We start from the raw sequence: 24,605 nt of genomic DNA, 5'->3' as shown, positions 1-24,605 counted from the left end.
GCATTCAAAGAGCAGAAGCAGGAGGAATACAGGGGTGTGAAGCCACCCTAGGCTACACAGTGAGGTACAGGCCAGCCTAGACTACACAGTGTGACCTTTATTGGGGGGAGTGGAGATAATGATCAGTGATGGTAAGAACTCCAAGAAATTAACACTTGCAAAAAGAGTAATAGCCATAGTGTTTTGGCTTTTTCTTTATTGGCATTACTCATGATTAGGAGTAGGGACAGTTAGGTCTCTATGAATAAGTCACATTCACAGCAGCCTGAGACATAGGAGGTGGAAATTCCAGGCTTCTGTCGAAACTTCTGTAAGTGAGGCAGACTCTGAGGTGAGAGTCGAGGTGTGTACGTTGTGTTCAAACCCTTGGATTATCCTGAAGTATGAATGAGTAAGGCAAGGTTTTGAGGAGTGCAGGGGAAACTGGAGCTGGAAAGCTGAGATGCTCATCAGAGATTTCTACAGAATCCACTGGTTTAGTGAAAGATTTAGAACTTAAGATACCTTCTAATCGGAGGCATTTGATAGAAACCCTGTACAGACCCAGCAGACAGGCAGCAAGAGAGTTGAAAACACCAAGTTGATAGGACTTAGTTTTGCATTGGAACCAAGGAATAAGACTGAAATAAACATATAGACAAGTAAATAATAACTCAAATACAAAAATAGTCCATCCCAGTCCACTCAGAATGGAGATCAATAAAACAATAGACAACAAATGCATGAGGGAATTGGGGGAAAGGAAGCCCTCATTCACTGTTGACCGGCTTGCAAACTGGTATAGATAGTTACTCTGGAAATTAGTTTGGAGAATTCACAAAATGTTAAAAACAAATGAACCGTATGACCCAGCTAGTGTGTGCCCGAAGGACTCAATATCCTTCTCTACAGACACTTGCTCAGTCTTGTTCATTAGAGCTCTATTCACAATAGCTAAGAAATGGAAACAACCTAAATGTCCTTCAGCTGATGAATGGATGTGAAAATGTGGTACATATCCACTACGGTATAGTATTCAGCTATACAGAAAAATGAAATCACAGATTTTGCAGATAAATGGATGGAAATAGAAAATATTATGTTGAGTGATGTTACCCAGACATAGAAAGACAAATCTTATGTTCTTTCTCATGTGTGGTTCATAGCTCCAAAGTTTCTGATATAGATATATGAATAAACAGGGAATGGAAATGAGGAATATGATGCTTAAAGCAAAATGGGGAGAGGGGAAGAGAACTCTGGAGAGCAGAATAGTATGATATAGGTGAGAGGAGAGACATAGAGGGGGGGTTTTGTTTGGGGAGGAAGGACAATGATGAAGGAGAGTGAGATGAGGGATAAGAAACACGAAGAATTCTTGGAAAAGACATGGGAAATACGTATTTCATATTTATTTAAACTTGTTTACAATATATATAAGTATGTACATACATATGTGTTTATATAATTAAATCATACAACTTGGGGTGATAATTCTCTCTCTAAGAGCCCTAGATTATCCAGTAAAAAGACCAGTACATAGCATGAGAAACTTCTCTTTCAAATTGCTGGTCAGGAGAGTTAGATGTCTAAAACAGTATATCTTTTTTTGCTATAACCTTTGCTTGCCTCCCAGAAGTTGAAAATAAACCTCTATTGCTAAAGAGACCACACCAGGTGTATTTGAGCAGTAACTGGCACAAAAGCCTACTCCTTAGGAACCTTTTGTTACGATGAAAGCTGTCAACGAAGGAAACCAATCCATAGTCCTACCTAGCTGTGATGTCTACGAACCACAGCAACGACCAGCATGGCAAGACATCCCTAAAGGTGCAGTAGTGGCCCCCATATCCTGGTGGTAACCAACTGTTGTCTCATTGGACTCAGGGCCCACTTTACAGGAGGGGAATCATTCCTAGGCATGTATTCATGGATAGTGGGGCCATGGACCTTAGAGCACAACCTACTATTGTCACTTTCTTAAACAGTATACATTCTAACTGCATTCTAAATTATTCCTGCATACAGGTAGAGCTAGACCTCACCCTTCATGAAATAAATAACTGTGACAAACAAATACTAGATCAGACATCTACCAGATCAATGCAGAGGGACACTCTGGAGCAGTGGTTCTCAATCTGTGTGGCCTGACCCTTTGGGGGGTGAATGACCTTTTCACAGGGGTCACGTATCAGATATCCTGCATATCAGATATTCACATTATGGTTCATAACTAGAAAACTACAGTTATGGAAAGCAATGGACATGTTTTCATGCTTGGGTTATGAGGTACTGTATTCAATTTCAATGTTAGGAGGCTTGAGAACCATGTGACAGAGGAAGAAGATTGAACTCAGAGTTTTGTTTAGTTACTTATAAAATCAGTGAACAGCTATTAGACACAGACTCTGCAGAGACATGTGAAAGAAATGAGGAATATGGTGCTTAAAGCAAAATCAGTCAGTAGAAAGGACCGTCAGACAATCTAACCATTGTAGTCAGCAGATATAAATCAAAGTAGCTAGAATAACTGTATCAAGGGACTGATGAGAACATAAAAACACACAGAAGTAGCAAACATCAAAACAAAAGAAACACAAGTGTCTATTAAGCATGGAAAGTTAACATAGACACAAAGAAACTGCAAAGTAAAACCACAAGACATCTCTTCATCTTTTGTGTTAAAATAGCGAAAGTTAGAAAGAGAATTCTCAGCTCCAGTATCTGCCACTGCACCAAGCTGGGAGAGCTGTTCAAGCAGTAAGTATTGAGAGAAAGAAGAGAGAACTGAGGCGAAATGTTGCAAAGGTTAAAGTTTAATGGGGTTGTGGGAGAAGAACTAATGGAAATGAGTTTTTTTTTAAGCTGGCAATTTTAAATGCTGCCTTAGGTAGAGGGATTAGAATCCATATATACTGTCTCCATCCTATGTACAGGTTAGAGGCAAACTTACAAATTGTTATAAATTGTTTAACAGCATCTTCTTATCTTATTTTTTTTGCACAAGACATCTAGCTTTATTTTGCTGCACCTAAACTCAGCTTAAATATTAAACTAAGTTTATCAATTTAATTAATTATAAAATTAATTTAATTTAAAATATTAAATACTGTGTTGGATATTTTTATGTCAACTTGACACAAACTACAGTCATCTGAAAGGAGAGAAATTCAATTGAGAAAATGCCTCCATAAGATCCAGCTGTAGGGCATTTTCTTAATCAGTGGTCAATGGGGGAGGGCCCAACCCTTTGTGGATGGGGCCATCCCTAGGCTATTGGGAGTTCTATAAGATAGCAAGCTGATCAAGCCATGGAGAGCAAGCCACTCATCCACGGCTCCTGCCTCCAGGTTCCTTCCCTGTTTGCGTTTATCTTCTTATCCTGTGACCTTACCCTACTTTCTGAACCTATTCTAGAGTTGTAAAATACATATTTATAAAAAGCAGTGAGCTAGAACATTGATGTCAACTTTGCAGATAGTGGTCAGTAACTGAAAATAGATCAAATGTTTGAGAAAGCAGAGTTCTGTATCCATACCATGCAATGTGTCATCAGGAATGAATCACATAAAAATTGTTTAATAAGAGAAGCCAGTCATGAGAAGTATATGTGATTTTATTGATATGGATAAAAAGAACAGGGGGGATTCAAGTGTGTTGTGCTAGTGATGAAATCAGGGAGGTAGCCTGGTCTGAAAATATCAGGGCATTGATTCATATGCTGGTAACTCCCAAAACCATGTTCAATAGAACACTCAGATTATGGTTACCAATTAGTTGGTCATTATAAGAACAATGAATAGAGTCTTTAAAAAAGCTCTTACTAGACCTGGATGGAGGAGGGTGGTCCTTGGACTTCCCACAGGGCAGAGAACCCTGATTGCTCTTTGGGCTGACGAGGGAGGGGGACTTGATTGGGGGAGGGGGAGGGAAAGGGGAGGCGGCGGTGGGGAAGAGACAGAAATCTTTAATAAATAAATAAATAAATAAAAGTGTTTATGATTCATCCCTAATATCAGTGAGTGCTCAAGCTGATAAGGAGTCACACTGGATTTCACCATTTTTCTAACTTCCCCACTGTCTCATCTTGAACAGAGAAGCTGTATCACACTCCTCCCTCCTCTCCAGTCTCTGGGCTTCCCTCTAACTACATTGTCTTTTAAAATTGGGTACTTGGTATAGTATATTCTAGGTTGTCTCTTCAGTACTTGATTTGAATTACATCATGTAACTTTAAAAATGATTTTCTGAACGGTTGGAATTTTGGGAACACAATGCTTTTAGCTGCTGAACACCTGAGGTTTTTATTATACTTCTTGGTGTTTGTCATATCTGGCATGAGGAGCTCAGTCAAGCACTGAGGGTTACATTCCTTAATTACATGAACTCAGGGAAAAGTACACAGAATAAAATGAAGGCACAGTTGGTGATTAATGGGTTGCTCGTCCATAGAGAAAAAGTAGATTCAGAGATACAACAACACTATTAAATGTAGAAACAGCTACAATCCTACAAAATATGATCAACTGTAGAACCTAGAACATCACTTTTTTCTTTTTCTTTTCTATTTTCCTTCCTTCCTTCCTTCCTTCCTTCCTTCCTTCCTTCCTTCCTTCCTTCCTTCCTTCCTTCCTTCCTTCCTTCCTTCCTTCCTTCCTTCCCTCCTGTATGTCTGCCTGTCTGTCCGTTTGTCCCTCCCTCCCTCCCTCCCTCCTCCCTCTCTCTCTCTCTCTCTCTCTTTCATTCATTTTTTCTTTCTTTTTTTTCTGTTTTCTTTAGCTGTCCTGTAACTCAGAGATCCATTTGCCTCTGCCTCTCCCGAGTGCTGGATTAAAGGTATGCACCACTCCTGCCTGGTGAACACCAAATTTTTTTCTAATAGCATTTTTGTGGGGTTTTATTTTTTTCCTTTACAGTTTTCTCTGCTTTCTTCTCTTCCTTCTTTCTTCCCATTGACCCTCCCCCGTGATCCCCATGTTCCCAATTTACTCAGGAGATCTTGTCTTTTTCATCTTCCTATGTAGATCCATGTATGTCTCTCTTAGGGTCCTCTTTGTTGTCTAGGTTTTCTGGGGTTGTGGACTGTAGGCCATTTTTTCTTTGTTTTATGCCTAAAAGCCATTTATGAGTACGTATTATATTTGTCTTTCTGAATCTGAGTTACCTCACTCATGTTTTTTTCTTAGATCCTCCACCCATTTGGCTGAAAATTTCAATATGTCCTTGTGTTTTACCACTGGAACACCAAATTATTGAATAATATAACATGTATCAGTTTATTAACTTATTCATCTTTAACATATGCAGATTCACATATGTGGTGGTTTGAATGTAATTGGCCCCCATAAACTCATAGGGAGTCATACTATTAGGAGGTGTGGCTTCATTGGGTAGGTAGGACCTTGTTGTAGGAAGCGTGTCTCTGTGTGGGCTGACACTGAGGTCTACTATGCTCAAGATACATCTGCTCCAGCAGCGTGTCTGCTTGCATGCTACCATATCCACCACGACGATAGTGGACTAAACCTCTAAATCTGTAAATCGCCCCCAATTAAATTATTTTCCTTTACTAGAGTTGCTGTGGTTATGATGTCGCTTCACAGCTAGTATAACATGCTTCTATTAACATACATATAAGCTACATTAAATGCTAAATTTCCTGTTTTCAGATAATTTTTGCTAAAGATCTGAATTTGAGAAAATAAGTTGAAAGTACTTTTAAGTTCACACGTGAAAAAGAGAAAAGTAACTCTTTAGTACTTGTATGTTATTTCAAGCAGTACTTTCAGAAATTCTAAAATTCATGTCTCACTCTGCCCTATTTACAACTGAGAATAGAGGCCTAAGTTTAAGTGACATCTTCAAGATTCAAATCCAAATGTGATGAAATTCAAAATCCATGTCCCAGCATCTGTAGACTGCTGTCTCCCCAGATAAGCAGGCACCTTCTTTCTGTCCTTCTGCATTCAGCACCCGTCTTTCTATGTAGTTGTGGTATAAATAGAGCACACATGGCCAATATCTGTTTTTGAAATAATTCTGGAGGGCCAGGCATGGTACTGTACACCCTTAATCCCAGCACTCAGAGGAAGAAACAGCTAGATTTATATGCGTTGAAGGCTAGCCTAATCTACATACTTAGTTCCAGGACAGTCAAGGCAATAGGGTGAGACCCTGTCTAAACAAACAAACAAACAAACAAAAACACAAATCAAGACAGAACAAAACATTGACTTTGAAGGAGAACGAATCATAAGCAAGCTGACAGAATGGGATTGGGAAAAACAAGCAGATGTTGACGTGAGGAAGTTAGACTCATAGTTTATCTGTTTTTTACCAATTGCCACATTCATCATAAATCTATTGACGATACATATTTATTTTCTTTAATGGCACAATTTTAGAGACATCTTTATTAATACAGTTATCAAATTAATTTGCTATTATTAGCTTTATTTTTAGTATTGTTATTTTCTAGATTATATAAGCATAATTACTCCTGTCTTTGGGAAAACAGCCTTGTAAAGGTAGAACTTATTACATGGTGTATTAGTTTTTTTGTGACATGAAGAATATACTAAGTAAAGAAAATTAGGAGACTAGTGAAGAGGTTTTATACCATTAAACGAATATCTATTAGTATAGAAGAGGAAAATGATCTCAAAGACAGCGAAGGTACCATCACATCTTCTCCCTGAAAGTAAGAAAGAACAGAGTTTCAGTATTAGTAGGTTCTTTTGAATAAAGTTGTGTAGCTATTTGAAATCGTTTGTAAAAGAAACAAAAACATCTCACTGGAAGTTTTACACTGGCCGAAGCTCACACTGTTCGGAAACACCTTTCAGGTTTTGTACCAGTAGCTTGAATTGATTTGCACTATTCAAATAGTGCATCAGTGAGGTACTTTTCTAGAGAGGAAAGGATGCTCCTTGCTCCTGACTGTGTTCCTAGTGGCCCTTTTCTACTGAAGTCTGCTCAATGTTGCTTCTTCCAGAAGAGTCTGAATGAGCTCATGAGAAACTTTAAACACCTTGTCCTTTAGTTTGCTTAGTAAATTACTCTGCATTCCTTTCTATGTGTGTTTTTATTAGTAGTATAACTTCAAGAATGCTTTCCTAATAAATGAATAATGTATCTTCAGTAGCCAACCAAGTTCATTTAGACAAATATCTAATCATGGTTATATTTAGGATGTAATTAATTAATTTTGAAATTGCTCTGTCATTATACAATTCTTTTATTATTTTACTATACTTTATTTAAAACAAAGCGATATTAACATCAATCACAGTATTTAGTTAGTAAAATGAAAAGATGTCTTAGGAGGACTGACTATGTAGAGAACATGTGATTTCTTTTATATAGAAACAATATACTCAGTATTTATGTGACTCATATCAAGTTTATAATATAGGCAGATATGACTTTAAGAAGTTAATTTTGATTTTTAAAATTTAGGCAAAACTCATAATTGGTGTGGTCTTTGTAGGCAGATTTAAACACTAGCTTGTTTTTCTATAATCTTTATGCTAAGAACTCTTTGTTAATTTTCAAATTAATTTTTTGTTAAAAATTGTTAGGGCATTTAAGCTTTAATCTTGGCAAAAAAAATACCTACCAAAATCTCCGAGTGATTAAGACAATGTCTTATGGCTCTCTTAGTTTATCAGTCTTGACCTAGAGAGAAAGAACATTCACAGGAAGCTCATATTACAATTAAAATCAAGTTACGCCCTGAAAAATTGATTTAAAATAATAATTGTTGGCTGTTTTTATTCAGATTTATGGCAATATATTATTACTTACATGTACTTTTATTATAATGTATCACTTAGACCATAGAGAACAATTTATTTCATAAAATGAATCTTTGGTCACCCTACCTTCTGTTCTAGAAGTACTGGGGCAATAGTTGGGTCTATTGCAGGAGTGAAAACATTCTTGCTGCTTGGTTTTGGGGTAGTTGGAGGCATTAAAACTCCTGCATTGTCATGCTTAAAGCTGACTGGTTCTCTTTGTGAATGCAGCGGACCGCCTTCTATGGGCTGTAAGATCAAGAACAGGACAAAGTGGTTACATCTCCAAGTAGACCCTTCAAACTTGGGAGACTGTGAAGCTAAAGGGTTGAGGGGCACAAATAGGCATCACATTAAACAATATGTGTCTTATTAGTTTTATAGTTCATAAACTATCGTAGAAAGGTTGTGATTATATTTCACAAACATGGTTGTATATTGATAGCTACTTTTAAATTTATTCTTTGAGAACATCATACATGTATGTAAAGTATGACTAATAAAAACTCAGAGACAGAAATTGGGGTTCAACCTGAAGATCTGAAAAGCAAAGCAGTCAGCCACTAGCTCTTACCTCTACCTAGGTCTAAAACGGCAATCCTGCCTCAGGGAATATCAGAATGAGACTGAGAGTGAGAGCTGTCTCCTATCATTTAATAATCCTCTCTAGTTCTGGTACTAAAGGTGTGTGCCACTGGGATTAAAGGCAGGCACTGCCCGGTTTCTATGGCAGCTAGTGTAGCTACTGGGATTAAAGGTGTGTGTCACCACCGCCTGGTCTGTAAGGCTGACCAGTGGGGCTGTTTCACTCTCTGATCTTTAGGCAAGCTTTGTTTATTAAAATACAGATGAAATGCCACTACATGTATGCATGCAGTGTGTTATGATTATATCCAACCCACATTTTCCCTTCTAACTTTTTTGGAGTTTTCTAGCACATCTGTCTCTTAGCTTCAGGTGCTTCTCTTTCTCCTACCTCTCTTCCTGCTCCTCCTCCACTTCTTTTTTTAAATTAACATACCCCACTGCATCCAATTAGTAATGTTATTAAACATGTTGGTATGGTTCACCCATTAATGCATGTGTTAGCCATGAGTGACTACACCACCAAAGAAATAGGACTTTCCCTCTCCAAGTCATCAACTGCCAATAGTACCCCAACTTTTAAATAAGGTACACAGAAGAGTTCCTGGAAAAAGTTTTTTAGTAAATAGTTGAGGAATTGAATGATTTAAATCTTGACTAACAAAGATTACAGGGGAAGATCAGTAATCATTGATGATCATTGTAACGGTATGTGGTAGTTTGAATGTAATTGGTCCCTGTAAGCTGGTAGGAGTGGTGCTATTACAAAGTGTAGCTTTGTTGAAGTAGGTGTGGCCTAGTTGGAGGAAGTGTGTCATTGTAGGGGCGGGTCTTGAGGTTTTCTATGGTTAAGATACTGCCCAGTGTCTGCGTCTACTCCATTGCCTTCTGATCAAGACATAGCTAGCACCATGTGTGCCTGCATGCCGCCATGCTCCCCACATGATAATGAGCTGAATATCAGAAACAGTATGTGAGCAACCCCAATTTAACGTTTTCCTTATAAGTGTTGCTGTGGTCATGGTGTCTCTTCACCCTAACTAAGACACAGTGTTTACAGTAAATGAATACTACTGAAGAAACTTGGAAGTTCTTATTGTCAATTTCCAGTTACCACAAGGTTTTGTAAGGAATCTTACCATCCCGGGGGTTTCTGGAGCTGTGCCTACAAAGGTGTCAACAGCTAAATGCTGCTGTCCTCCTTGTACACCCTGAAGAATCAGAAGGGTAAAGAGGTCTAAATCAGCATACATTCTTTTGCCAACCAAAGCACTCCAGCACAATTCAACTTCTTACGAGTTTAGATTTGAGAAAGAGAAAGGCCACTGTAGGCAGGAGAGAACAGACACTCGGTTTGCTTCAGGTGTAGAAGTCTGTAAAGCATCAACCACAGGGAATGCTGTGTCTGAATGCAATGAAGCTTGGAATATGAGATTTTCTAGTGTCATGGTAAGAGACCGAGTACAAGTGACCTCACATTCTGGTTACTACTAGTGACTTGCTCCCCAGACACAGCCTCAGACTTGTTCTATTACCTTCTATCTGATCCCTAAGACACTCAGAGAACACCCCTACTCCCCGAGCATTCCCTTTCCAGGACTGACTAGTACTTGAGTATTCTCCCTCCAAAACCATCCAATGCAAGTTCTGTAAGTCCATGCAAGTGCACCTAAGAAATCTTTCTATGGTTTCTTATGTGTGTTCGCATAACAATGTAATAGCTAATCAGACTTCATCCATCTAGAAGTGTACTCTTGGTGATTTTTATTTGAAAGACACACTTGTGTTTAATAGAGAAGCAAGTAGTACCAAATATATTTTTAGATATTAAAATTATGCATTTACTCACAGGTTCTGCTTGTTGTGGTATGTATCCAAATTGATTATAGAATGGTATCTGTTAGAATTTTGAAAAAGGTATGAGATTAATTGTGACAATTTTTGTCATAAGTTTTTGAAAAATGATCACTTAAAATTATATGCATTTACATTAGTTAAATGTTTTTTGAAAGTCTACATGTTTTAGTTTTCAAAAATCAACATTGAATGTTAAGACATCTTTGAACATATATCATGAGAGATCTGAATTTAAACTGAATTCTTAAAATTTGTTTTAGGCTTGGAAAATGAATATATGGTATCAAATTGTATTTCAAGTTCTAATGATCACAAGTATTTTACTTCGCAATCTTTCATATTTTAGTGTTTTCAATAATAAGCACATAAATATATTTATATTACATATAAGTTAGTATATGTACATATATTTATATGTATATATACATACATATATTACATATTAATAGAGAACAAGTAGTACTAAATATATTTTTAGATATTAAAATTATGCATTTACTTACCAGTTCTGCTTGTTGTTGTATGTATCCAAATTGATTATAAAATGGTATCTGTCAGAATTTTGAAAAAGGTATTAGATTAATTGTGACAATTTTTGTCATAAATTTTTGAAAAATGATCACATATATTTGAAATATATATATACATATAATGAGTACTTATAGATTCTAAATGTAAGAAAAATCCAATTCAGAAAAAAAATCAGTTTTGAACCTGATTTTGTTAGAACCATTTACTGACTTCATTTATTGAGATTATAGGCTTAGTGTGCTGCCATATTAGTTCAGAGTTTGCTTCTAGGAGAGACACCATGTTGGTGGAGGTAGGTCTTGTATCTTATCTGTTGCTTTCATTGGTTAACTGGGTAGGTCTTGTATCTTATCTGTTGCTTTCATTGGTTAACTAATAAAGAAACTGCCTTGGCCCTCATAGGACAGAAAATTAGGTAGGCGGAGTAGACAGAACAGAATGCTGAGAGAAAGAAGCTGAGTCAGAGAGTCGCCATAATTCTCCTACCGGACACAGATGCAGGTTAAGATCTTCCCTGGTAAGACACCTCGTGGTGTTACAGGGATATTAGAAATGGGTTAGATTGATATGTAAGAGATAGCCAATAAGAGGCTTGGAACTAATGGGGCAGGCAGTGTTTAAAAGAATACAGTTTCCGTGTAATTATTTCGGGGCATAAACTAGCCATGCAGGCGGCCGGGTGCCAGGGACGGAGCCTCGCCGCTCCTACTACAACACCATGTCCTATTCTGCGAGGTCAAGTGATTGAGTGCACTATCCACCCTCAATTATTCTTTTCTCAGGGTGCTTACCTTTTTCCATAATTGAACTAATCAGATTAAAACAAAACCCACATAGTACCTGCTCCTCAAATAGCTGTGGACCTGTTTGCTGAGGTGATGATGTGACCGCTTGTTGAAGTTGCTCCCAGGGCAGAAACATGTAAACTGGGTAGTACCCAAACATCTATGTGTAAACACAGAAGTACACAGGAAGTTTCATTATATCAGGATGAACAATATTTCTCACTCTTTTAATATCACTAATACCTTTATCCTGGTATTATAGGTATGAACTACCATCTCAAGCAAAAACTGAACTGTGCATAGCACTTTTATAGTGTTGCCAAATTTAGAAACAACTTGTACCCAAAATGATACCAGACTTCAATTTTAGAGTTACATATTTAAAGAACTTAGGATTCAACTAAGTAAATGAAGCATGTGTTCTTTTAACAAATAGTATCTTAAAAAATGTTGTATATAGGTTAGTATGCAAGCCCCTAAGGAGAGATAGTCTATGCAGTATTTTTCCTATAATCTTGAGAATTGTAATTCTGCAGATCATGATATTAAAAGTTCTGCCTAGTGAATGAAAAGGAAATTAAATTAAGTTCTTAATGATTTCCATTTTATTACAATAATTCTTGGGCGATCAAGAGGCTCAGGATTAAAAGCACGTGTTTCTCCAGTAGATGACCTGGCCAGCACGCACATGGTGGCTCAAAGCCACCAGTTAACTCCAGGGCTAAGATATCCAGTGCCCTCTTCTGATTTGAGGTGCTACATTGCCTATGGTGCACATACATACACATAGGCAGAACACTCAGAGATGTGACAAATCTCAATGCATTTTAAGAATAATCTTTATGAATTTTAGAATATTAGAGAAACCTAGGAAGTGATAAAACAAATAAAAGGACCAATGTTGCCATCCTTTGGGATTCTGGTTATGTCTATGTGCATGTACATAAAGAGCCCGTGGAAAATAAGGAGCATGGTACGTGGATACAATGTTTAATGCTGTGTTATCTTTTGTGTCATCAGATGAGTATAGTAGCTATAACATTTGAAGATAATGCAATCATGTTTCTGAAATAAATACAATCTGCATAAGAGGTTTTTTATCCTGAACAAGAGTAAAAATCACCCATTAAACATTCAGAAACCCAACAATATTTGTCTGGTCAAGTAAGTGATACCTAGAGCCTTAAGGTGGGGCTTGGTGTTTGTAATTTTCAAAATTGCCCACTAAGCTTTTGATGTAAAGCCAGTGTCGAGAGCTGGATTAGTGGTTAAAAGAGGGGAAGAGGACTGACTTCTAATTCAGGTATTTAGTTCACTGGGATAAGACACTTAATCTCGTTAAAACTTTGTTTCCCGGTCCTTGAAATGAAGTAATCGTGTTTGTCACATATCTGACTCTCTACATACGTGTGATATGCAATGAGATAATGTCTAGAATTGTGTTATTATGTAATGGCGGTGGGAGTGAAACCTAATTGCATAATAACACTTACAGAAGAGACAAACAGTGTAACTTTGTTTGAGCAGGTAATAGCCTTCATGTGAATAGTGATTTATATGTAGCCCTATTTCTTTGAATCTGAGGTATTATATAATTAGTGATTTATATGTAGCCCCATTTCTTTGAATCTGAGGTATTATATAATTAGCTAGTATTAACAGAACTTTCTGTATTAGCATAGTAAATTTGTTAGTTAATATAAAATTAGTTTTTTATTAGTGAAGGAAAATTTTTACGTGACGCAAATCATAAGCACTGCATTCAAGAGTGTGGGATGTTTCCAGTGGAGTTTTATAAGAGATGAATGTATGTTAGTGTTATTTTGCAATAAAAATATGATCACTATAATGTGTATTATTTATAGCTACATATCAGATATAAATGCAAGATTCTCTGAAACAAAGTTTGAGAGGGTACAGAGTCAGCTCCTGGGATTGTTCCCTGGTGTCGGCACTTAAATACAGAGAAGACATGTCCTGGTCTTACTGAACTCTTTCCCTCTGCATAGTGATATTGTAGTTATGCAAGGGTCCCAGAGATCCTATTTTGCTCCTGTTCTTAGAGAATTAAGTAAACCCAGCATCAGTAGATGTCTAGAGGCCAGTGATGGCGTCTCTAGCCAGTGATGGGTGATCCACAGGTGAGAAAGCCCTGATGCTGGAGACCCAGGGGAGCAAGAGGTAGTGCTATGGAGAGCCCAGGGAGCCACTTCTGGGTTAGCCACAGGATTCTGTCCACTCACCTGTGTCTGATCCTGAGGCACTTTGAAGGGAACCACATAGGACACCTGGAGAAAACAGACAAACCCAGAAAATCATATAAACAAATTATACTCTAGTTGTTACTTAAAATTCTTGATCTGCTTTTCCTAGAGCTAGCTTCCCATGTATCATTTGCATTAGCAATATCCACTAATGTTTTATCTTCTACATGAGTTATTATTCATGCAAATTATGCATCTACATACTCCTGATTATTGTCTATAAACTAGGGTAATAGATTTTAATGTTATTTTTATATTTAAAATTAGGAGATGCTTTCCATGGTGATTGAAACAGCATAGGAGACATAAGACACAATAAGACTCTTGTCCTATATCAAAGTTTTAAATGATCACAGCAACCTTTATGTTCTGTCTTACAGCTGCAAGATGGAAGAAGTTCCACTTACAAGGTTAGCACCCTGTGGGGTCTGTGGTGGGGTTTGCTGCTGTGAGGGTTCTGGTTGGCCAGCCTGGCCTACTTGGGCAAGCCCAAACTGTCCTGGGAAAAATCCAGCAAAGCTCTCTAGTGTTGAGATTGGAAACTGTAGGCCTCCTGGGACCTGAGCTTGTTGTTGTTGTTGTTGCTGCTGCTGCTGCAGGATCCCAGGGAAGGGAGCAATCCAGGGGTTAAATGCACCCTGTGAAAAACAAAGATAGAAAGGAAACATTACTCTCTCATATTAAACAAACTTGAAATCAAGACTGAGTAATAAAAATAATAATGTAGACAATTTATATATTTTAAGTTTTATGAGAAGATATCTCAGCTCCTTATAAACAAACCAACCTCACAAATAGGAGGTTTTCAACTGTCATGAGAAATATGAAATGCAAGGAGTTGAACAAAGAACACAAGTTTCTTCAGAAATTTGACTGAATTCAATTTTTTTTTCTTTACTATTCCTTTTGGTTGGCTAGATACAGCTTTGTTTAAAATGGTTAGCTATCTCAAAAGTCATCAGAATGAGTGCCAGGCACATATAAAATTCTTAACAATATAAATGAATGCATTTTGTTCTCATTCCACACCATAGGACACGCACATCAGAAACACATTCCCTCTGAACTGTTTATGTACATTGCAGTACCTGAAATTCCAGTGGCAAAAGTCGACCATTATTCAGATTGAGGAGTAACTAGAAAAGGCGAGACAACAGGAAAATGAGGTGATGATGCCTTCTGAAATGAATTCTACAGAGGGAGCACGAGCCACAGCTAGTTGACTCGCTTCAGTTGTGAAGTGACCCTCTTCTCCGCTAAGACTGCATTAAACCACAGGGATTAGAGGTCTGAGTTGGAGACAAAGTTGGAGTTTAGCAATGCTGCCCCCTGCTATGAATGACACCTCACAGTTTTATCAGCTTAAGTTTTTCTTATTGAAGGGAAATTTTCACTTAGTTATATGTGGAGTCAAATCAGAAATGCTGCATACAAGAGACAAGTTTTCAGTGGAGTTTTATAACAGCTGAGTAATGTGTGTTAGTGTTATTTGTAACAAAATAAGGGTGTTTTATGTTTAGGCATCTGTATTTAATACCTACATTAGTACTACTGGAACAAAGGGTACAGATGACACTGTGTTTGGAGAGCTTATGATTACGCAAGGAAGACAAAACAACTCGTTAGAAGCCACCTGGTAGACAAAGCAACCATACAGCTTGGAAATATGTTTGGAGATGTTCAAGACCCAGTGGCCTGGATGAAGGCTTTTTATCTCTTTCCATTGTATTTTCACTTAGAGAACACAGGAGAATGACCTAATTATTTAAACTAACCTCATGACTGTTGCTAGCAGACAATAGGCGTTGTGAGACAAGCTAAAAAAAAAAAAAAAAGAAAATGGTGAGGAAAGGGAAATGCATAGGTTTGTATGCTGAAATCAAGAGCCCCATGCTCCACTTACCGGGGCTGAGGATGTAGCTCCTAGGAGTCCAAGAAGAATTATAATTTTCATTTTCAGATGATATACCTATACAATGAGTTGTAATGCTTAGCTTTAAAAGGTACTGTTTGCTTAAAATTTCATGACAAAAATAAAGGCATAGCAAAGTTCATCAGATGGCACTGTCAAATCCACATGCTAGCTGAGTCAGTTTCTCTCTATTTACTTACATTTATGGCTCGAAATAAGAATTATCTGTACGACTATCTCTTAATGTAGGTATTTATGAAGAAAACTGTTTGCTTGACCATAAAGCTCATTTAGTGGTAGATGATGTAGCCATATCACTGTTAGCCTCTAACTGAAGGGTATGCATTCTCCAGTCCGTGAAGCTCCATCCCCCCCCCCCCCCCCCCCCCCCCCCCCCCCCCCCCGCACATACTGTCTGCCTGGGATCTACTGACTGGGTCTTTGTTATTAGGATGATCTTAATGTCAGCAGTGAAAAAATATCACAACAAATATCTACCAGTACTAGACCAAAGAGAAAATTCCCATTAGAAAGAAGTCTAATAATATTCATGATTATTAGCTGTGGTAGTGGCAGCATTGTCTTCCTCATCCAGGAGAAGGTAAACAGCAGTAGCGATACTTACGGTAACTGGTGGATACTTCTAACCTTTTGCTGCTATCTGTAAAAACACCTACTGTATTTCACACTGCGGCCATATCCACACGTCAGGGTGACCACTTTAGTGTATCAGATTTTGGTTTTTGAAATAGCAAAGAAAAGATCTGATATCTTACCTTACTCCTTTGTAAGATCTGTGTCCCTTTCTTTCTCAGTTCTGCTCTTCAGATCGTCTCTTAAAATTTAAAACCCGTCTTTAGAAAAAAAAGGGACCAATCATCATTGAAAGGGACCAGTGATTCAGTGGGTTTTAGACAATGGCTTAGCTAATAACCCCTTTCCTCATCATCCCCGTGGTGTATGAACTCTCACACCCTAAATAATGCTTTTCAATTACCCCTGAGACGTTTGTCTGGGATCACTCTTGGTTTCTCCATGGTCATGACTAACTCTCCTGGGCTAATTTTGTTCCACTCCTTTTATCATTTTTAAAATAGATACCTTAAATTAGTAACCCTAAACCCTTTACTAAATTTAAGACTCTGTAAGTGATGATTTTTTTTCCTCTGAGAAGAAAATTCAGACTGCAAATACAACTCAGATCTTAGTAGAAGTACAAAGCTTAGTTGGTAGCACTATTATCCAGGGCTCTGCCATTAGGCTGAGGTAATGTGAACTAGACTTACTTGTTTATTTTTTATTTGAAAATAGATTATTCTCTCATATAATACATCCAGGACATAGTTTCCCCTCCCTCCACTCCTCCTAGCTCCCCCTACCCATTTTTCCTCTTCCCCAGGTCCGTATCCTCTCCTTTCTCTTCAGAAAAGAGAAGACCCCCCGCAAGAGACAACAACTCCACATGATAAAACAAGATGGAATAAGACAAAGCAAAAGCCCTCAGAGTGAGGCAGGATGAGGTGACCCATTAGGAGGGAAAGAGTCCCAATAGAAGGCAATAGAGTCACAGACACACCTGCTCCCACTGTCGGGATCATTTCTAGAGTTTGCCACTTTAGCTTTTTGAAAACAGTAGTGAATATCCTTCCATTTATGAAGTAAAATCCTAAAAAGTCTGAATTTCTAGATATCTATGAAATGAAAATCCTTAAGATAATGAACGTGAAGCATAATTGTCTACAGTTTTATATATTGAAAGTATAACAGTGTTTTTACTTATTTAAACTTATTTATTAAAAATAGTCTAGTGTTTATTTTGAATGTCAATATTTTAGTATTTTATACTCTAATATTCTAAGAACACAAGCACTGTGGTAATGAATTATGGGGGAATTAGTCAGTTAATTTGATCTTACCATGTACTAAAGCAGAGATAATGGCTTTCTAAAACAAAGTTGTATCTGTTTTAGTAAGATGGTGCTTATGACCTAAGGGCTGCCCTATCAAAAGGCCAAGGCAGTCTCTTTATTCAACCAATGAAAGCAACACACAACAGAAAAACCTCCTACACCATCTCTTAAATTTTAGTTTATCTTCACTGACGCCCCACCCGACTCCTCTCATCCTGGGGCAGGTAGGAGAGCTAGTCAAATGGTCCTATAAGAGCGGGAGAATTGTCCCTGACCCCCATCAGCTGCAGCACTCAGAGAGCAGGCTCTTCACCTTCCCAGGGCACCCCAATAAAACCAAGGCTACTAATGAAGATCTGAGTGAGCCAGCTCCCAAGTTGTGAGCATGGGAGAGATGTCCCCATTTCTCATCTGTCTTGGGGCAGCATGGACAGGTGAATGAGGCCCCCTCCTCTCAACGTCTGAGGAAGGTAGGAGAACTGGCCCTCTTGTCAAAAGAGTTGGAGAGTTATCCCTGACCCCACAAACTGCAAAACTAGGGAGAGCAGGTGCTACATCTTGCCAGGGCAGCACAATAGAGACAACCCAGTTCAGGTGGTGTGGGTGAACCAGTTTCAAAGTTATAAACATGGGAGAGCTGTCACCATCTTTCATCTGGTGAAACAACTCTACAGCTGCTCAAAGCCAGACCTAGCGCTAGGACTTGGCCCAGCCCAACATCCACTTCATCTCTGCTGGAACAGATGAAGGAACCTGACCTGCATACCTCAAACTGTAGGATCTCCACAACACAGGGTAACAACACTATACCCAGGAATAGTACTAGTGAGTACCCAGTATCAACACTGTAGTAGAAACCAGAGCCTTGAACCAGACCAATGACTCTATGCAATGAACACTTGCAAGTAAAGATATATGAACAAAGGGGTTTATGCCATGGCTTACTGTATCACACTGCAGTTTTCGTGATGAGATTTTTAAATTTTTCTCCTTTTAAAATCTTTTCATTTTTTTTCTCTTAAGTTTTGTTTTATTTTTGGAGGGTGTAGAGGCAGAGGGCAGATGTGAGGGACAGGGAAATGAATGAGATCGAGATACATGATGTAAGTGACACATACAATAAAAATTATTTTATTTTGGGAAGTTGCAAGGGCAGGGGGAGCATATAAGGGATTGGGGTGAATGAGACTGAGAGATGCTTGATGTAAAAGACACAAAGAAGAAATAAAACAGGAAGTTTTTTTTTTTAAGAGCATGGTTTCTTTATCAGAGAGTCTTGGTTGGATCCCCAGCACCCATGTGCCCATTTACAACTCTCTGTGGTTGTAACTAGTTATACAGAATCCAACCCCACTTTGTAGATTCCTCATGCATCAGGGCAGGCGTGTGCTGCATGGTTCTACGTGTAAAACACCCATGTGTAGTAAGGAAAAATAAGTGAAAAAGGAAGTACCATTGTGGTAGAATGCTTTTTTATTATTATTTTTATTTTATTACTTTATAAATAATACCATTCAGAAGTTCCACTTCCTTCCCTCCTCTCACTTCCCTCCCACTCCCCCACTCACCCTCCTGCTCTTCCCCTCCAGTCCTAAGAGAGGGCAGGGTGCCCTGCCCTGTGGGAAGTCCAAGGCTTTCTCCCCCTCCATCCAGGCTTAGGAAGGTGAGCATCCAAATAGAATAGGATCCCAAAAGAAGCCAGTACATGCAGTAGAGACAAATCCCAGTGCCATTATCATTGGTTTCTCAGTCGGCCCCAATTGTCAGCGACATTCAGAGTCCAGTTTGATCCCATGCTCGGTCAGTCCCAGTCCAGCTAGATTTGGTGAGCTCCCATTAGATCAGGCACACTGTCTCAAGGGGTGGACCAACCCCTCACAGTCCTGACTTCCTTGCTCATATTCTCTTGATTCTTAAACTAGCATTCTTTCCAAGGCAGATAAATGTCTAACTTGAGAGAAAACACGTTAATACCATAATAATTATAATTATAATAAATATATAATTATAATAATTGGCAAAGTATAGAAAAAATGAGTGGGTTTATATGTTCTTAGAAGTAAATTGCAATTTAAATCAATAGGTTTTTGTGACCAAGAGTTACTTAGTTAGTAGCTCTTTCAGAAAACCACTGAAGAGAAATACCAAGTTTTGATCTTTTTAATTAATGGATGCTTTTAATTTCTGTGAAACTCTAATAAGGTAAAATATCATGCTATTTTAACTTCCTGCAAAACATGTGCCACTGACTGATGACTAATGTATCTAATTATTTTATTTATCTGATGTTTTAAACTTTAGTGTTAGTAATAGTAAATTTTCATACTTTAATTTTCACTGCTAGTGCACAACTTCACGAGATCAGGACTTCTGTATTGCTCACTGCCTTACTCCTGGTGACTCTCCTAAAGACACTTCACAAATATTTCTCGAACAGTTGAATGATGACTTATAAATTCTAGACATGTTTTAGACAATGAAGCTAAATATTAAAGCACAAAAAATACTGTCATAAAATATTTAACAAGGACATTATATTGCTTAACATGATTGCTCTTCTCTATAGAAACTCATTTTGTCAAATGGGTGAATTATAATATATCATAATTATTTAGATGGCTTTTTATAGTCTAAGGAAAAAGTATACGTACAGTTTAATTTTTTTCTTTACAATAGACTCTAGTGCATCATTTCTGGTGCTTATCTAAGAAAAAGAAGTGGAGATTTGTAACTATATGCTTCCATACATTTCTGTACTTCAGCAAGTTTAAGAACAACCACCTCTATTTTCCTACTTGAACACTGAATCTAAATGTTGAGAGGCAGATATAGATGGGAGAAACGATGCCAGATAAAAGGATTGGAAGTGGGAGAGAGTTACAAATGTGAAGCTATGAAAAACGATGCTACAAACTAAATGCTGGAAGTCTGTTTAATAAGCTAAGGTTATAGCATCAATGTGGGTACACTTACAGAAGACTAGACCCCAGTTTGTCACACTGAGCCAACGTTCAGAATATTCAGCTACATTTAGTTATTACTCATTGGTTATCCAATTCACATAATTTTGTTCTCTGGAATTAGGGACAGACACTGTCACCCTTAATTTTTATCTTCTCAGAATGTCTACTCGTCTTGCTGTAGATGCTGTGATGTGCTAGTCGTAGGCCCAGGAAAGGATCAGGACCTTCTTCTCCAGCTGCGGGGAATTGTAATCAGGCAGCCTCATGGGAATTCCTTCCCCTCATCCTCTAAGGTTGTTGCCCTTCCCAGTCCAGCGAATACCCGGAGACTCACTGGTGCCCAGGCTACTCACAGTCCCAGCCTCTTCAAGTTCTCCATGAGTCTGAGGATTACACACCGTCTTCACTTTTTCAGGTTTCTGTTGTTACCTTTTTCCTGTTCCGTACTGAAATTTAGCTTCAAGGATCCTTAAAAAATTCCTTGAACGCCAATCTGGACTTCAAAATCTCCAGGTCAGCCTCTTTCAGAGCCTCATTCTCAGACACTGGCTAAGATTTTGGACATGAAAACCATATTCATAAATGATATAAGGAACAAATCTTACTATATTAGGAGTAATCCATTACTCACAAACTAGCTAGTGTCGACTTATAAAGAATAGAATATTTCTAAAAATCATCTCTAGCTTGCTAGTCTCAACCACTGAGCACTGAATCATGAGTATTATGTTTGTGTCCCAAGATCATAGTACAATTTTCAAACCTAAACTTCTTATTGACTTGTTATGAATTTTAGAAATTGGCACTGATATTTTCTGCCATAAGCATAAAAATAAAATTTTATGCTGTAAGAGGGATAAAATAATTAAAGAAAAACTCAAGGTCTTTTTTGATCTTCTATGCAGAGCATATTAGTGAAGATTTTTATTGAATTTTGATTTTATAAAGTGGTTTTTAAAATTTCCTTCTATCATGCTGTTGTAATGCATTTCTAACCAAAAACAAAACAAAACAAAATAAAAACAAAAGCCAAACTTCAAAGGCAGAAAGAGATTTCTCTTGGTGAAAAGAAGTACCTGGCAGTCCTGTAAAAGTATTCTGCAGACATTTTAGCTGTGGGGTATAAAATTAGGAACACTATAAGTCTTCAAAAAAATCCTTTGCATTTACTTGGGACTGAAACACTCGATAGTTTTCTCAAGTATTTTTTTGATTCTGTTAGTTAATATTTATTTTTATTTGCTCTTTGAGAGTTTCATACAAGATCATATTTATCCATTTCCCAACTCTTCCCAGACATACCCCTTTCCTACCCACAAAACTTTATGTCCTTTTATTTCTAAATCCTCTAAGACCAATTCATGCTGCCCAGGTATTCTCAGATGGATGTTTTTCCACTCGAGAGTGGTTGGCTTACCAGGAGCTGTACTCTAAGACTGATTAAAATTTCCTTTGAGGATTAGGTGAAAATTTTCCAGATATCTTGCAGGCTACAGTTCTCCATGTATACTCTTTTAATCAATGCCTTCTAACTTACAACTTTTCTATGATTGTTAGAGAATTTCCTAACCAGTAAGTAGGCAATTTATTTTTGTTTCTTCAAGAACCTTAACTGGCTTGCATCTGCTGTGAAACAATGAATCCATGATTATTCCAAACATCAATGTACTTAGTTGAGATTACTAAACATCAAGGTCACTCGGTAATAGTGCCTATTGTTCAGGTTATATTTTAGCTAAGAAGCCTGACATTTCTCTATTCCATTTCCAAGGAACTTTTCTACCTGCAATAACAATAACTGGAAGCAACCAAAGCCAAAAACTAATTAGCCAGAATCACAGACAACTTCCTTATTAGAATGTTTTTAGAAAGGACAAGAGCTGTGGAGGCACTGGATTCATGAGCATCTGGTATGTCAGTAGGCAGACATATTTGTAAGTTGTATCCGTTTCTATTTTTATCCAATAAGAAGTTCTCGTGGTTTATGAAATTATTTCCAGAGATCACTCATTTTTTTGCTGTCATATTTATGACTTCATTGAAGACATTAAGAATTTCAAATGTGTATACAATTATATTATACAAGAATATTTTGGCTTTTCTGTGCTCTATTCTTTAATATGTAGATGTGGATACCTGACATGCAGACCATTCCCTGCAGTCTCTTATAAAACTTCACACTGGGAACCTTTTTCTGAATAGCGACGCTAATTAAGACATAAATAACATATCACCGATCTAAGGTGTGGACTGCATCAAGCCCTGTACAAGGGTTTTATTTGTATAAATCAGTTCAATTGCACTATTTCTCACCACAGCCCTCGGACATATTTAGATGTGATTTTGATGCTCTCAGTTTCAAGTGAGACTCACAAGGCTCATTAGGATTAAACAGTCTTACTAAGAGTATATGGATGAGGTCCGGTGTCAGAATATAAGCTGAAGACTAACTCCAGAATGTTCTTTCTGGACAACCACATTAAACCATGTGTGCTGAGAGCAATGATCTTCCGGCACAGATCTAATGCATGTAAGACCACATTAGTATTAAAATGTGTTTCTTATATTATTGTGGTACAATCAGACATAGGAATCAAAAGCATTCAAACAGTACAGGCAACTTATCACTAAAACATCTCTCTGTTGACTACAACATCCTAGAAAAATCTTACCTCATGATTACATTCTCAAGACAGAAACTGAGAAAACAAGTCTCGTATATAAGCCACTAAAAGGTATTATAGAATTGAATGTAACTCAACGGTATAAATGAAAATTTTTTAATGAATTAAGAAAAAAATCAATAAAAGTATTACCATTTATGATTTGCTAAGGTAATTACTGGTCTCTACAAAGAAGACTACAGAGTTCCATGAATCAATGTGGCATAATGATTTCTGAGCTGTCTGAGAATGGGTTATGCCTAAGTCCCAGCTTTGAATAAGTGTTAGGTTGGGGTGAGATGTCTCTCTTAAAACCCAATGCGACTGAAATAACTGGTGTGGAATAATCTGGGGGCAGTGAGGCTGAAGTTTGGTTGCAAGAATGGCAGGAGGAGGCTGACTGCTGGGGTAGGGTCACCAGCAATTACTCATCTTTAGTTCCATGGAACACAAGCTTCACTGAGTGGTTCTGTTGATTATTTCCCAAGCAAAGCATGCACATTAGGTTTCCATATTGAAATAAAAACTTTATTTGCTTAGGGTCTTTATAATTTCCAAGCCCAGAATATCACAGAAAGTTAAACAAATTAAAAAAATCTTTATTTTAACTAAAAATATTTAAAGGCATTTTTTACATCTGCTTATAAAATATACTTATATAAGAGTATAGAATTGAAATATGTGTGTTTCCTCATTGTGCATTTCATGTTACTCTGGAAAAATGACCTTTAGATCTGAAGATTAAATGAGTTTTCAGATAGTTCCTCTTGGCATGAGTAGATGAATACAGGTGGAGTCCAGAGAGGAAGAACTGTTAAGATCTGGCCTGGAACTATCTGTTCATTTAGAAGGATGTGCTTGAGAAATCTCTGGCAGCTCCTTTGTAGTGTTGAGAAACCTTCAGTGGAGAATTCTGAAAAAAACTAAGTGCCTTATTATTTCTTCTAAAGGTCAAGCTAACGCTAAGTAACTCAGTGGAATATCGTCCATGATGATGCATTCATGTCCGATGGGTGGGGTGGCTGGGGTTTTGGGAAGTATGACCACCATACAGCACCTGGACCAGGAGAGGTAAAGCTGGCAAAATGGCTGCTGTTTCAGAAGGTACAAAACTGTGCGTTCCAAACCTCCATCTGTGTAAGTGCTTCAGTCTGATGTTTATAACAAGGAAATCCTGTTTGGATAAAAATACTGTTAGGAGAGGCGCTGATGAAGTGCAGTGTGGCAGTTCATTAGGATACTAGCGTGGATATGGTGATTTTTTTTTTTACAAAGCTACTTCATTATAACTGTCTAATTTATTTTCTGTAGATGACCACTTAGTAGCATGAGTTCATGGCTTAAATTTGAGTGTCATTTC

General features: G+C 37.7%; 1 protein-coding gene across 1 annotated transcript; it reads right to left on the bottom strand.

Moving 5' to 3' along the window:
- Nucleotides 1-6,528: 6,528 nt before the first annotated feature.
- Odam (odontogenic, ameloblast associated) lies at nt 6,529-16,623 on the bottom strand. Its single transcript, XM_050150258.1, has 13 exons — nt 16,486-16,623; nt 15,701-15,766; nt 15,573-15,614; nt 14,886-14,933; nt 14,205-14,435; nt 13,777-13,821; nt 11,589-11,693; nt 10,721-10,768; nt 10,210-10,257; nt 9,500-9,571; nt 7,863-8,024; nt 7,598-7,656; nt 6,529-6,673 (listed from the first exon to the last, which is right to left on the bottom strand). The coding sequence occupies exons 2-12, from the start codon at nt 15,749-15,751 to the stop codon at nt 7,627-7,629; spliced, it is 882 nt and encodes a 293-aa protein (XP_050006215.1). The 5' UTR covers nt 15,752-15,766; nt 16,486-16,623; the 3' UTR covers nt 6,529-6,673; nt 7,598-7,626.
- Nucleotides 16,624-24,605: the final 7,982 nt, after the last annotated feature.

Source organism: Alexandromys fortis, unplaced genomic scaffold (assembly GCF_014885135.2).
Source record: "Alexandromys fortis isolate MF-2015 unplaced genomic scaffold, M_Fortis_MF-2015_v1.1 scaffold_0, whole genome shotgun sequence".
Lineage (NCBI taxonomy): Eukaryota > Metazoa > Chordata > Mammalia > Rodentia > Cricetidae > Alexandromys > Alexandromys fortis.
Note: the sequence above shows the minus strand (reverse complement) of the source record. Positions and strands in the feature narration are given on the sequence as shown.